This window comes from Clavelina lepadiformis, chromosome 3, assembly GCF_947623445.1.
Source record: "Clavelina lepadiformis chromosome 3, kaClaLepa1.1, whole genome shotgun sequence".
NCBI lineage: Eukaryota > Metazoa > Chordata > Ascidiacea > Aplousobranchia > Clavelinidae > Clavelina > Clavelina lepadiformis.
The window spans coordinates 24,699,776-24,712,258 of NC_135242.1; the positions used below are offsets into that span (position 1 = coordinate 24,699,776).

Below are 12,483 nucleotides of genomic sequence, written 5' to 3' on the forward strand. Positions count from 1 at the left end.
TCCATGTCAGTTGCAGTAGTAGCTTTAGGGTTAGGCGAGCAAGGAGGCCGCCTCGGGCCATCCTCCGAGAGACACCCCATGTTTGAGTATACGCGCTCTAAACAAACAAACTTTGAATACGAATATTATTGTTAACTATTCGCAGTTTTTCAGGACAGGAGTCATCCATTGGTTCATGCTAATTAGCTGTATGAGCCGTATATAGAAAGTTGTGTAAATCGAAATTCTGTGTAAACTTGTCCCCTCCTGTTATAAAATTACTTTCATATAAGTTGATGCTTAAACGGTCACGTGATTTAAAACATCATGCCAAGACGAGAGCAGTTGTGTCTGAAAAGAAAACTGAGAAGAAAAAAACAAGAAAATGTTGAGCAGTTTGTTTTTTAAAAGAAAGCAAAATTTTACGCGTTCTACGACATGTAAATTCAAAATTTCGGAGGATCATGTCGTCAGACTTACTAGGCATAAATTGCTGCGTCTCTCCTAATTTTGAGGCCCCCAAACCTAAGTGGCGCCATAACTCACCTCGCCCTCCACAAACCGAGAAATACCACTGGCCAGTTGCTTTGGGGCAAAAAGGTTTTTTACTTTAACGGTTCAAAAGGTTTATTCTTGAAATGATAAACGTAGATTTATTTCGAGTGGTTTTGTTAAAACTCTACGTATAATATGAGCAAAGGTTAAGCGTTAAGGCCATTTAATTTTTCATTCGCATCCATGATCTTTCAACCTCGACGCTGAGTGGTTGCATTTGGGCGCTATCTTATTGATTTTGTGGACGTCACATGTCAATCCTTAGGACTATTATGTTCTTTTCTGCGTGTTTCTACCTGCGTTGCTGGATATGTAACAAATTTGACTTTACCTATATTTATTCTTGTTACTATATCTAGTCTGTGTTTGAGCACTAGTTTGGATTTTGACACCGTTTGGATTATCGTTTGCGCATTTGTGTTATTTAGTTTATTGATTGGTTGGTTTGCTTCTTGATTTTAGTTCTTCTCTGTACTTAAAAGGGTTTGTTTTGTGAATATAAAATTGCTTTTTTCTGTTTGTATTTGTTGTCTTGGAGCTTTGTGTTATTATGATTGGTTTATTTTGCCGCCGGTAGGTGTCGTGTTTGCTTTAATTTTTACAGTATTGGGTTTAACAATGTTGAAATGTGTTCTTGTCGCATTTGTTGCGCGCACCAGTGGTGCCGCCGCTTCTCCCGCCAATTACAAATTCCCCGTCCAGTTTCTCCCTAAAATGTTCAGAGTACATGGGGCAGTTCGGTTAGTGAGTGTTGGTGACAGGGAGTTGTCTCTACTCCATGCTTTTACAGTGATTTTTTTCTCTTCTAATTTTAGCGTTAAGTCGATGCCTCTGTTGTGTGCAGTTTTTAAATATAAGTTCTCACCAACACTCAGGTGTGACTCTTTCACTGGGGTTCGTCGTGAAAGGAGCTACTGACCTGGCTAAACATCTGCGTTTTACGTAACACATGTCTTTTGCGTGCTTGCTTTATGCTGTGTGACTTGCTTTCAAACTGTAACATACTTTACTTTCCTGTGACGTCAGCGTTGATTGATGAACTTGGCATAAAACAAGCAGTTTATGCGCAAATTACTAAAACAAGTTTGTTGGTCCTTTGTTGGCTAATCGTGTCGATCCAGGTCTATAGGTACGCGGCTTCAGGTTTAGGACTGAAATAGATTGGTCCCTGTATTAAGCGACTTCTACTTACATAGGCTAGTTGGGTTCATATAACTCACTCGTATGTATACTGCTCTGCTGTTTATTACAAAACATCGTTTATATCGTCTGCACGGCTTTGCATGTATCGGTTTATAAAGAAATGTCTTGTAAAAACTAGGGCTGGAACAATTTGGTCGGCAAATATTAGCCGCTAGCGACTAAGAGCTCTTGGCGACTAAAGATTTTGTCCGCCATTAACCGAAAACGTACAAGTAGGAAAGAATTGGGGACAAAATTGTTGATAAATCATTAATTCAAGGAAATGTGTTACTCTGTTAACCATTTTAATGTTGAAATACCAACTTTGTGGGCTAGCATAACATGCATAAGTCGCTAATATTACACTTTTCAACACATTTATCAATAATATAGCAGTTTTGCATGCGATTGACAATTTGACATGACAATTAGCGACTATGGTGGCTAACGGCAAAAGAAAATCGGATAAATTCCCAGCCCTAGTAAAAACAACGCGAATATATACACGTGGAACGTATAATTGAATGACGGTGTGGTGCCAAATTTGTACCGGGCATTGTGACGTAAAAATGTCGCATGACTCAGAGTTTGTCTTCCTACAAACTTTTCAAGGTTTGTTTCGTTATTTGTAAGTTAAATTTGTATCTTTAAGTTTTACCTGAATACGACGGCAATCTCTAAGATTTTTAAATGAAAAACTTACTCTTAGTCATGCGAGTTTTTACGCCACAATGCCGCAAACAAACTTGGCAAGACAACCTTATATCATATTATGACGTACAATATAACGGAAGGATAGATTTAATATATTATGACATAATACACGTGGCAGCGTATATTTACAGTTTGCTGCGTTGCCGGTCTAAATACAGTTCAATGTTTACTTGGTTGGTTAAAATCAACTCGTGGATTTCATTCAGTCGCAACGAAGTTTCATTTTAGTTTCTTTAAGAGGTTCATATTTTCCTTTCCAACCATACCAAATAATTCCATGATAAGCTCCACTTGATTGACGCATCCAGACTCCATTGAGGTATGAATGGCCGCAGCTAACAAACCACCATCCTTGAGATCCTCCACGAAGTGTTGCGCAGTTTCCACTACTAATATATTAAAACATGAAAGATTACAATTACTTTGTTGCATCTATTTATATTCTATCTTATACGTTACTGGCAGGATATAACTGAAAATCCTACTGAGGTTGTGGCACTTTATGTTTATTAAGTTGAACATATTTGTTCCTGAACATAAGATGACGTACTAGGAATCGTTATCGCTATCTTCTGTCGAGAATGGGTGACCATTGTGATGTGTTAAACTGTCCCCTGCATTTCCGCTGTATCGGGAAACACGAAGCCGATATAAATTTTCAGCAGATTCGATCGAAAACGAGCTGCAAAAACAACAACTTGCTTTAAAAGATTCGAATCCAGACAACTAAGTTGTAATTTACTCAACAAAGTTTTACGTTCATTAATAAATCTATGAATTTTAACATCTTCGTTATTTATGTCACAACAATCGTCTTATGACCTATAATCGGCGTGACGTTGGTTTCCATCGAAATCCCACAGCTCTATCTTGAGTCTGCATCCTCCTCCACGTGTCATCTCGTGGATGTTGTCGAGTCCTGTAAGTAATGAAGCACGAATAATAAGAACGAAAAACATCAAAATAAAATGCGTTTAAGTTGAACAAACTTCCTCTTACCAAGCCAAAATTCCCCATCAATCTGGCCAAAACCGTTCGCGTAGTCGTCCCATCGTCGACTAAAGCTAACACTTCCGTCAATTCTTCTTTGAAAAATCTGTTGGTAATTTGATTTTACATTTTAGCACAAGTGTAATAACTAATAAGTTTAATTTATATGTTTAAATAATCTTCAGTTTATTACGTCATAATATAAGAAGTACGGCAATATTTACACTTCGCTTACAATACGCAAGATATATCTTGTTAAGTTGGATCTCTTATTCCAGTGGCATGTTCATATTTTTGCTAAAAATTTCAAGTTAAGAAAAATTTAAACTCATATTATAGGTAGCTGTTTGCTGCAGGTGATTTGGGTGAAATAAATCAGGTTTACGTGGCGCTGGTTGAATTTCGCTCGTTTTCACTGCAAGCGACTTATGCAGTTCAATGCAATTGTTTCGCATGTTGCATAAACGAAGCGAGTTAGGCACAACAGTAATGTTGGCATGCAACACAGTAATTATTAGCGTACATTCATTTTATGCATCGTCATATGTGACCCAATGTAGGCTTATGATCGGCTCTGCACAATCGCACACGACTAAAACTCCCACAGCAATCATTGTTTCATTGTTGGGGATAGTTGCATTAAACTTACAAATACACGGTTATTTTAAACAGTTTTCAACCCAATTGTTTGAGTTTGTCAGTAAGCGTTTTCGAATCAACCGCAAGTTGGCAAACAACCTTCATTCAACGTCTTGGGAATTAAGTTTCAGAAAAGTGGAAAAAGGCAAATTTAAAAAAGCGCGAATGCGTGTGGAAACAAATTCATTGTAGTTTGTGTTTCCTTAACATTCTTGCTATAATGCAAATGAATAGTACACAAGGCATTGCCACCTCGAAGTCCACAAAACTTGATAACTATAGCTTTAATATTAAATAGCAAGTGTATATACTTCTATATATACTGTTATATCTTTCAATACTATTGTAAGTTCAATATAATTTGTAAGCTTTTCCACTTATAACTGTGGTAAGTCTTTCATTCACCGTCCATCCATCCTCGCAGTAAACTTCAACACCACTCGTCAAACGGCGAGTACCGTTGCTTGATGACTTAGCACAAGACGAAAGTGTAAGAATCTCCTCGATTTCTGGAAACAATTTTTTGTTGTAAACAAGATTGAACTTTTCCAGCAAGGTTAAGCAATAAACATACAATTAAACAATACAACAAGCATAGAACATAGTGCATGAGTTCTATATAAGTGGTTGCGCGTAGGTTGTAAATTTTCTGTAGTTTACATCTTTTGGTTTTCCAGATGCTTTTAAAATAACAAAGTCACAATAATAATCGGTTAAGACATGAGTTTTATTGCGGAGTTCTTTATGCTGGCATGAAAATTGACGATGCCTAAAATAATTAATCTATGATCAGAAATCAACTTACTTGCCAGTCTGGTGACTATTTCGGTTCCTAGCGACCCCAGAGCGCACGATTCTCCTTGCATCCCCTTCTGTCCAACTCCTCCGGGTTCTCCTTTGGCTCCTAGATCCCCCTGAGCTCCGGGACTACCGGATTTTCCGGGTCTGCCGACATCACCTTTGTCTCATTTCTGCATGCTTGCATTGACGACGTCATCATCACAGACAGTGGTAAGGACTTGACGACATTGTTGCGAGTAGGTCATCATGACGTAACAAGTCAATGATAACAGAAGAGTCACTCCTCTCATGGTTGACTATGAAGATCTTCCGTTGAAGTTGATGAAATGAAATCCCATCAAATCGTTGCTCTTTATATAACCAACTTCGCTTCTACATTGACGTCATATAGGCTTGAAAACTTGATACCAAAACTTCAAATGATTTACTACGAAATTTTTTTCTTGACGAAAAACATGTTTTGTACAAACACTAGCAATGATGAAATGTCTAAAAAGAAGCGTGCAGTAAGTACTAAGAAAGCTCGTACATTAATAATCGTGAGAAAGTGACGATAAACATCTGATTTATGTGCCGGAGAAGTTTTAATAAGATTTTTGACGTCACAAGATGCTTGTTTTTGACAGAAATATTTCCACCACAAACGATGACGATGAAAGATTGAATTTTTTACTTGAGGACATGAACCGCATTTACGCTAGTAACAGAACACATGACGATGAATATGAGGTATGCAGTAGTTCAACCCTAACTAACCTTTTCCCAGAACATTTTCTAAAGTGACAATTAACATGATTTATTATTATCGGCAGTTTAATATTATTTCGACAATGTTTAAAAAGCGTTTTAATTTGATCAAGAAGGTTTTTACTTGCATACAGGCAACATGGATATACGCAGCATCCTACGTCGAACTCACTCTGTTAATGCACTACTTTGACACAGATTCCATCATGAAATTTTTGTAGTCCAACTGTGGTAATGTTCATACATGACCTGATATGTATTGGTCGTGTTCGACCCATATTAATCTCTTTATTGGTCTACACAAGTTATGCCAAATGTCTTCAAGAATGAGCAGTTTCACTGAATTCAAAAGTCACTGTTTTTGGAGCAGTAGCTCAATGCATTGTAATTAGTGTCATTGCATTATTTTATTGTACTCTGGGGCCTGGGTTATAAAAACGCTCACAAATTCAATGCAAAATCACAGTCAACAATGAAAATGTTTTTAAGCGTGAGGTACGTGAGTCGTCTCTTTAAAGATAAGCTTTTAGCGTTGCAGTGCGGTTGCAGTTGCTTGCTTTTATGTTGTTATATAATGTAGTAGTGTTATACAAAGCTTTATATCAAAGCAATTGATGGAACCGACAGCCAGGTGAGAAAGTTTAACAGCTAGAAACAGTTATGGATCGCTTCTCGGTTTTAACCTGCCATGTAATAGCAACTTTATCGAACACGCGTCTTCCGAACTGGAGGTTACATAACGTCTACACAAAAACCAGCTACGCATAAGAGAAGTTAATTGCTTGAGGCAACGCATTTTGTCGCTGCTGATAATTTTTAGATTACCTGATGGTATCATCATCGTATTATTTCACTTTTAATGTATGTTTTCTCGGAGTTCCATGCTGTCATTAAACCATTTAGTCAATTAGCTTTATCTATTTGTTACCGTAAGTTTGTAATTCGTCAGAGCAACCTTGAACAAAATATATTTGAAAATCAAGTGGTCTCCCATTTAGCTGGCTTTTGAAAATGGCGACTCTTTTCTTTCAGTGATTTTGTAGAAGACATCAACTCTCCGTTTGTAGATCGACTTGTTCATCTTATATTTGGAGACTCAGCATTTTGCGCCATTCTTTGGCAATTTGTTGCATCGTATCCATTGTGTTACCTCGCAAAACAATTATCAGTTTGTCATCTTACACTTTTTCATTTGCAACCACTTCTGAACGAAGCCTTTATATACAGTCAACCATTTGACTTTCACATATTCACGAACATTTCACTGGCGCAGGACAAAAGTATATTTGAAACTAGTCATTTTAATAAAATCGTGTTTTCATTGCAGTTGTGCTTTTAGCAAGCTTGTGGTAAAGTATTAGAAATTGCGACTGTAGATGTTATTATACTAAACTATTTTAGGATATTTGTAAATTTTTATTTGATTGTTTTGATTGTCCGACATTTTTAAGATTTTTTTGACGCGACACTATTTTGCAAGCGAATAATATCGTTACCAGTATTGTTGTGATTGCCTATCAGGGCCATGTTAATCGCAACTGTCTCGGCGGTTAACTAAGTTCGGTTGATTTAGATTTGTGGAGACTTACTTGCTACTATATCAGCATTGATCACGACTACTTGCCTGAGGGTGTTGTTATAAAATCACATGACTTGTACGACCGCATGCTCAGTGATTCATGATTGAAATCATAAAATGTTTCTCGTACAATTTTGTTGTTGTTTGTACGGTAAATACATTCAATAAGATGTTTTCTTTTTTTCGCCTTTCTTTAAAGTAAGCGTTTGTTTGTTTATCGGTCATTTTATGTGCGTTGTCGGCTTGTAGTCTGAACTATATTCTGGCTCTGTATAAAGACAATATACCACTTTATATTTGGCATAATTTTAAACATGCTTAAAACATTTATTTTGCTGCTCATAGATCTGTTGGTCAAAAGTCTGAGTTTTATTTATTTTGCTGGTACTATAATAAGTAAAAATTTTGGAAAGTTTACTGTAGATTCGTAACATATTTCTACACATTTTACCAAAAAACCTCCCAAACACGATCGCAGAATTATTATCAATTTTTACTTTTTTCTTTTGAAGTAGTTTTCGCTGCAGGTTGTTATTTTAAACTTAAGTTCTTTTGTATTCTGTGAAATAAACTTCAACCGAATTATACGATCTTTCATATTGATGGTGATTTGCCTAAATCATCTCAGCATCGTGGCTCATGAGACTGGCAGCGGCGAAATGGAAATAAATCATTACGAGTGCAAAGATTACATTGGAGACAGCGGCAGCATTACTGTACAGGCGTCTCTGCCACTGGCATCGTCATTAGTTTTTCCCAAGATGTTAACAAAGAATTTGACCATGGCATCGACAACAACCACATCTACTTTTCATCAACATTTTACGCCACCCTGGATGACAAATGCAAAGTTATTGTCCAAGGTAACCATGACGTCATGCCCCGCGCAATGTCCAACAGCGAATGACGTACCTGACGGTGTTGTTACAAATCGGGCATTGGATGGATGCCCAACTTTGGATTTGTTTTTAATAAAACGGCTGGTTTGGAGAACAATTGTCGTTCGGCGTGCGTGTCATTCCAGATTCCACTGGTAGCTCATCACAAAGAGGTGTTCGGGAATATTCGCATCAACTCCGCACCAAAGCTCAAAGCGAATTTTGCAGCCACAGCGCTTCAGTAAAGCGATGCAGTTCAGTGCAGAAACAATCACTCGCAGAACAGGATGTCACAAAGGAACGTGACAAAGTTATTGACCAAATTGTTTCTTTGAAAGACCAAGCGGGCACCACAACCTCCAACGTTTTTCCTAAAGATGGCGCTATTCCTTTTACGTTAAACGTGACATTCCTTTTCTTTCGGTATACTTTTGGTGGAATTGATTCACAAATAAAATTCCACAAAGTTTTACAAAAGTGATTGCAGACTAATATATAGTGTTTAGAAGACGACCATTTTTTAATTGACTGAAAAGTCTTACAAGGTCAGTGGAATTATACGATCTTTCATATTGATGGTGATTTCCTTGAACCAACTCAGCATCGTGGCTTATGAGACTGACAGCGGTGAAGTAGAACCACCCGATGCGATGACAAGCTTTGATGATGGTTCGCCTGAACCGATCTCAGCATCGTCTGTTCCCATTGCGATGGCCAGCCTTGCCCTGCCGACAAATATTACGTCATTGGAATTTGAAAACACTGAACGCAAAAGATGTAGCACCTCGATAGCTACATTGGAATGCATCAACGATAAACAACAAGCTTTCAAAGACACTGTACCGGATTCAGCAGCAAGTGCCAGGTGCGAAAGTTTGGCGAAATATGTCGAGCCTACCTGCATCTGGCCAGTCCGGAAAGGGAAATGACGCATTCCTTCCAATCTTTGTCGAGTGTCATCCTGCCCGGTGTTACGTCCAACAGTTTATAAAGTATTGTATCTGACGGTTCTGTTCACACGGTTGGAATGAAAACCGATCTGATAGTCGAGGTCCAAGTGTCATCGTCTATCAGCTTCAAATCCCAAATTTATCTAAGTCGTCTTTTGTTGTCATCTTTTTCCCAAGTAACATTTTGTGCTTTGAGTTAGAACCATGGACGCATGCAGATTCGTGTGATTACAAACATGGCAAAGTGTAAGCAGAAATTCGGCCACAAATTGTTTTCAAACTTAAGCCCAAAACCGACCAGAAGAGCCCGGTCTGGCTTACAATTTTATTGTTAACAATATGCAGCCCAATCACTCCAATAACTCTTTCTTTTAGTTATGTAAATGTGCTATAAACGGATTTCTACTGTACATAGCATCAGAAATTAACATTCAATCAATCATTTTATTTTTCGTCATTGGCGCGGTGGGGACGAACAAACAATGCAAGATAGTAACATGCGCTAATGCACGGGAATAAGCGATATAGCCTAGAAGGCTTAAAATTCTGCAAAAAATAATGATGGTGTCAACTTGCTGATGACAAGTAGCACGGCCAAGAAACACAGAAACGAAAATGTTCCACCTAGCCAGGTTAACCAGACTATAGCAGACGAGCAGGTACTGTGTTGAAGCAACAGATTGCTGATGCTTTATAGGTCCAATGCTGTACATCAGTGGATGGGAAAATAAAACCCACCGTAAAAGAAACCCCATCCCAGGCGGAAGCCTGGTTTCTTGTAGCCATATATGGTAATAATATTGGGCGTTGGTGTCGAACCAAAATTTGAAAAGCACAATTGCGCAACCATGATGATCTCTGAATAGATGTAATGACGCTGCTACTCGCTGCATGATGGAATCTTCTTTGTCAGGCACATCGACAATGATGAACCAGAAAGACATGTTATGACGTTGTCGTTATAGGTGGTGGTGTTGAGGAAAAACATTTAATCTGAAACAGAAGGATCGAACGGTTTTTCAGTATTATTTTGCAATCGAATGACTGGACCTGCAATGACCGATTCTGCAAAATCTGAACTAGGAAAATGAAAAATGTCATCAGTAATTATTGCAATAAATTTATCTTGGAGTTTTAAATTCATTTTTTCATCATATAGCAATTAGTTTCAAAGTGCTTGTCACGCAAAGTAACCATGCACATGCTGGATGCTTACTGCCTTGTAGTTAAACTTTGACAACTACCATATAGTGGTAGATGGAGAGGCAGCTTGTGCAGATAAACAGCTACTTTCAAATCGTTTACAAAAATAAACAAAATGAAATTAAATGGTTGGCTTATAAGCCATATCATATAGTGCGCATATAAATAATATTCTAACTCGCATATGACAGTAATTGACCTTTGTCACTAGATGGCTGGAGTGCGTTCCTGAGTGTGTTCCAACATCAGAAGATTGAAATACTGTCTCCGATTCCACTGCAACCATGGTCTGCTGCTTCCTTCATGTTCAAGACAATAAGAGAGAATTCGGGTCTGTGCAGACTGGCCGGTTTCACTTGCTGTCCACGTCTGGGGCGAAAGTTTGAAAACATTTCTGAGAATTCAACGAAAGATCATTTAGTAGGAGTTGATATGATATCTGATGAATGAAGATCCAAGAACCAAATCTTAATGCATTGAAATTCACTTTTTCATACTACGATTCGTAAATCGGGTTTTCCTTCTTACTTAAACGCATTTATTTGAACTCGCAGCCCAAATAATAAGTCGTTGAATTTGACTTCACATCATGAGACCAAGCCTACACGCGTTGGCATGAACTGTACTAAATCATGCCAATTTGACAATTGTTACGCAATTTAACCGTGAATAATTTTGGGAACTTTTTGTAAAGGCGAAGGAGAAGCGCTGCACTGCTTCCAATTTGGTAAGTTTCAAACTGTTGTACATCGGAAAGCGAATTGAAATTTCGGTCAACAATAAACTATTCTACTGTAGAATAGTAAAGCATTTTGGTTTGTACGCTCTAAAATGTATTGGCAAGTAGCAATAAACTAATTTTGATCAATAAACCTTCTAAGAGTAGATGCGTCATTTCATCGGTGTCTATGTGGATTGGTAGAGCGACTGAGGAGCGCCAGATTTGCAACGATGCGACACTCAGGGGCGCTGCTGTTGCAGTAGATTTGGGCAAGACATCAATGACGCCTGCTCCTACTCACCGGCCCTGGTGAACAGTTCAAGCAGAACATGAAATGAAAGATGACATGACATGACATCACATGAAAGCATAAAGCGCAGCTAACAGGTAAGGCATGAAGACTAAATAGTTCAACAATCATACTTGAGTGATGAGGAATCATTGTCGATTGTAGAAATCTTGCAGAAATCTTCCTCAGCTTGTGGATATACTCTGCAGGATGATTCAAAAATAAGGTTCTAATTTTACATACCTGTAAGTTATTAAAGAAACATTGAAAAATTGTACAGACTAATTTAAAATTGGATACGACAATCAGCATTTGCCACAAGTTTTCAAGCTGCCTGGGAACCGAATCAACTGATTTCATGAAAACTTCTCGTGGGATGGAAGACATAACTTCTCGTATTCGCCCTTCAAATCTTGCATGAAGAGAGCACAAGTATGAAAGCATAACTTCTTCTATTGATTTGATTTTCATGCAAGATGGCGCTCCTCCACATTGCGCTAGTGTTGCTCGTGATTGGCTGAATGTCCACTTCCCTGGGAGATTGGTGAGTTGTCGTGGTCCGCATCATTGGTCAGCCACAAAACCTTACCTGGCACCCTGTGAGCTTGGAAGGGCGAATAGGAGAAGTCAGACCTTCCATTCATCAAGAATTTCTCATGAAATCATTTGATTCGGTTCCCAGGTGTTATATACTAGAGCATATAACTCTTTCTATTGCTTCTGTTAGTACTGAATTACCTGGATCATCGTCTGTGATGTCATAAAGTGTTTGAGGCGACGATGAAGTCTTTGTTGTAGCGAGGGAAGGGCCTCTGTGAAGAAAGTCTTTTTGAAATGTTAAAGTGTAAGTTTTTAAATCTTTCTGCAAGTGTTATTGCAAAAAGAAGTTTTTACAACCATAAAACTGATCTTTTACCAATATTCTTGATTAGTTCTTTAAATTTTTCATCAAATGAACCTTCACCAAAGCTTTAGTAGAGTTTGCCGCCATTGCTTAAGCCTGTAATGTTCAACACAGCTTTGTGGCAAAAGCGACTTAAATTTCTTCAAAAACAGCCATGAATGAGTTTGTTCAATAAAATTAATTTGGAAATAAAATTCATACTCAGCCAATCATCAGGTTCGAAGTCACTTTGAGTCTTAATTAGAACAATTATCTTTTCCAAGAACAAGCGAACTTTCGCGACGACAATTTTCGCTCTTCTCATAATTTGATGACGGAAACATCAAAATCAAATAAGCATCACTGCTTGTGT

The 12,483-nt window shown here is 38.0% G+C and overlaps 1 protein-coding gene across 1 annotated transcript; it reads right to left on the reverse strand.

The window, feature by feature from the left end:
• Window positions 1-1,761: 1,761 nt before the first annotated feature.
• Window positions 1,762-5,233, reverse strand: LOC143449067 (angiopoietin-related protein 6-like). The gene is made up of 6 exons (XM_076949116.1): window positions 4,865-5,233; window positions 4,465-4,568; window positions 3,430-3,526; window positions 3,253-3,349; window positions 2,981-3,112; window positions 1,762-2,819 (listed from the first exon to the last, which is right to left on the reverse strand). The coding sequence occupies exons 1-6, from the start codon at window positions 4,923-4,925 to the stop codon at window positions 2,633-2,635; spliced, it is 678 nt and encodes a 225-aa protein (XP_076805231.1). The 5' UTR covers window positions 4,926-5,233; the 3' UTR covers window positions 1,762-2,632.
• Between the last annotated feature and the right edge of the window lie 7,250 nt (window positions 5,234-12,483).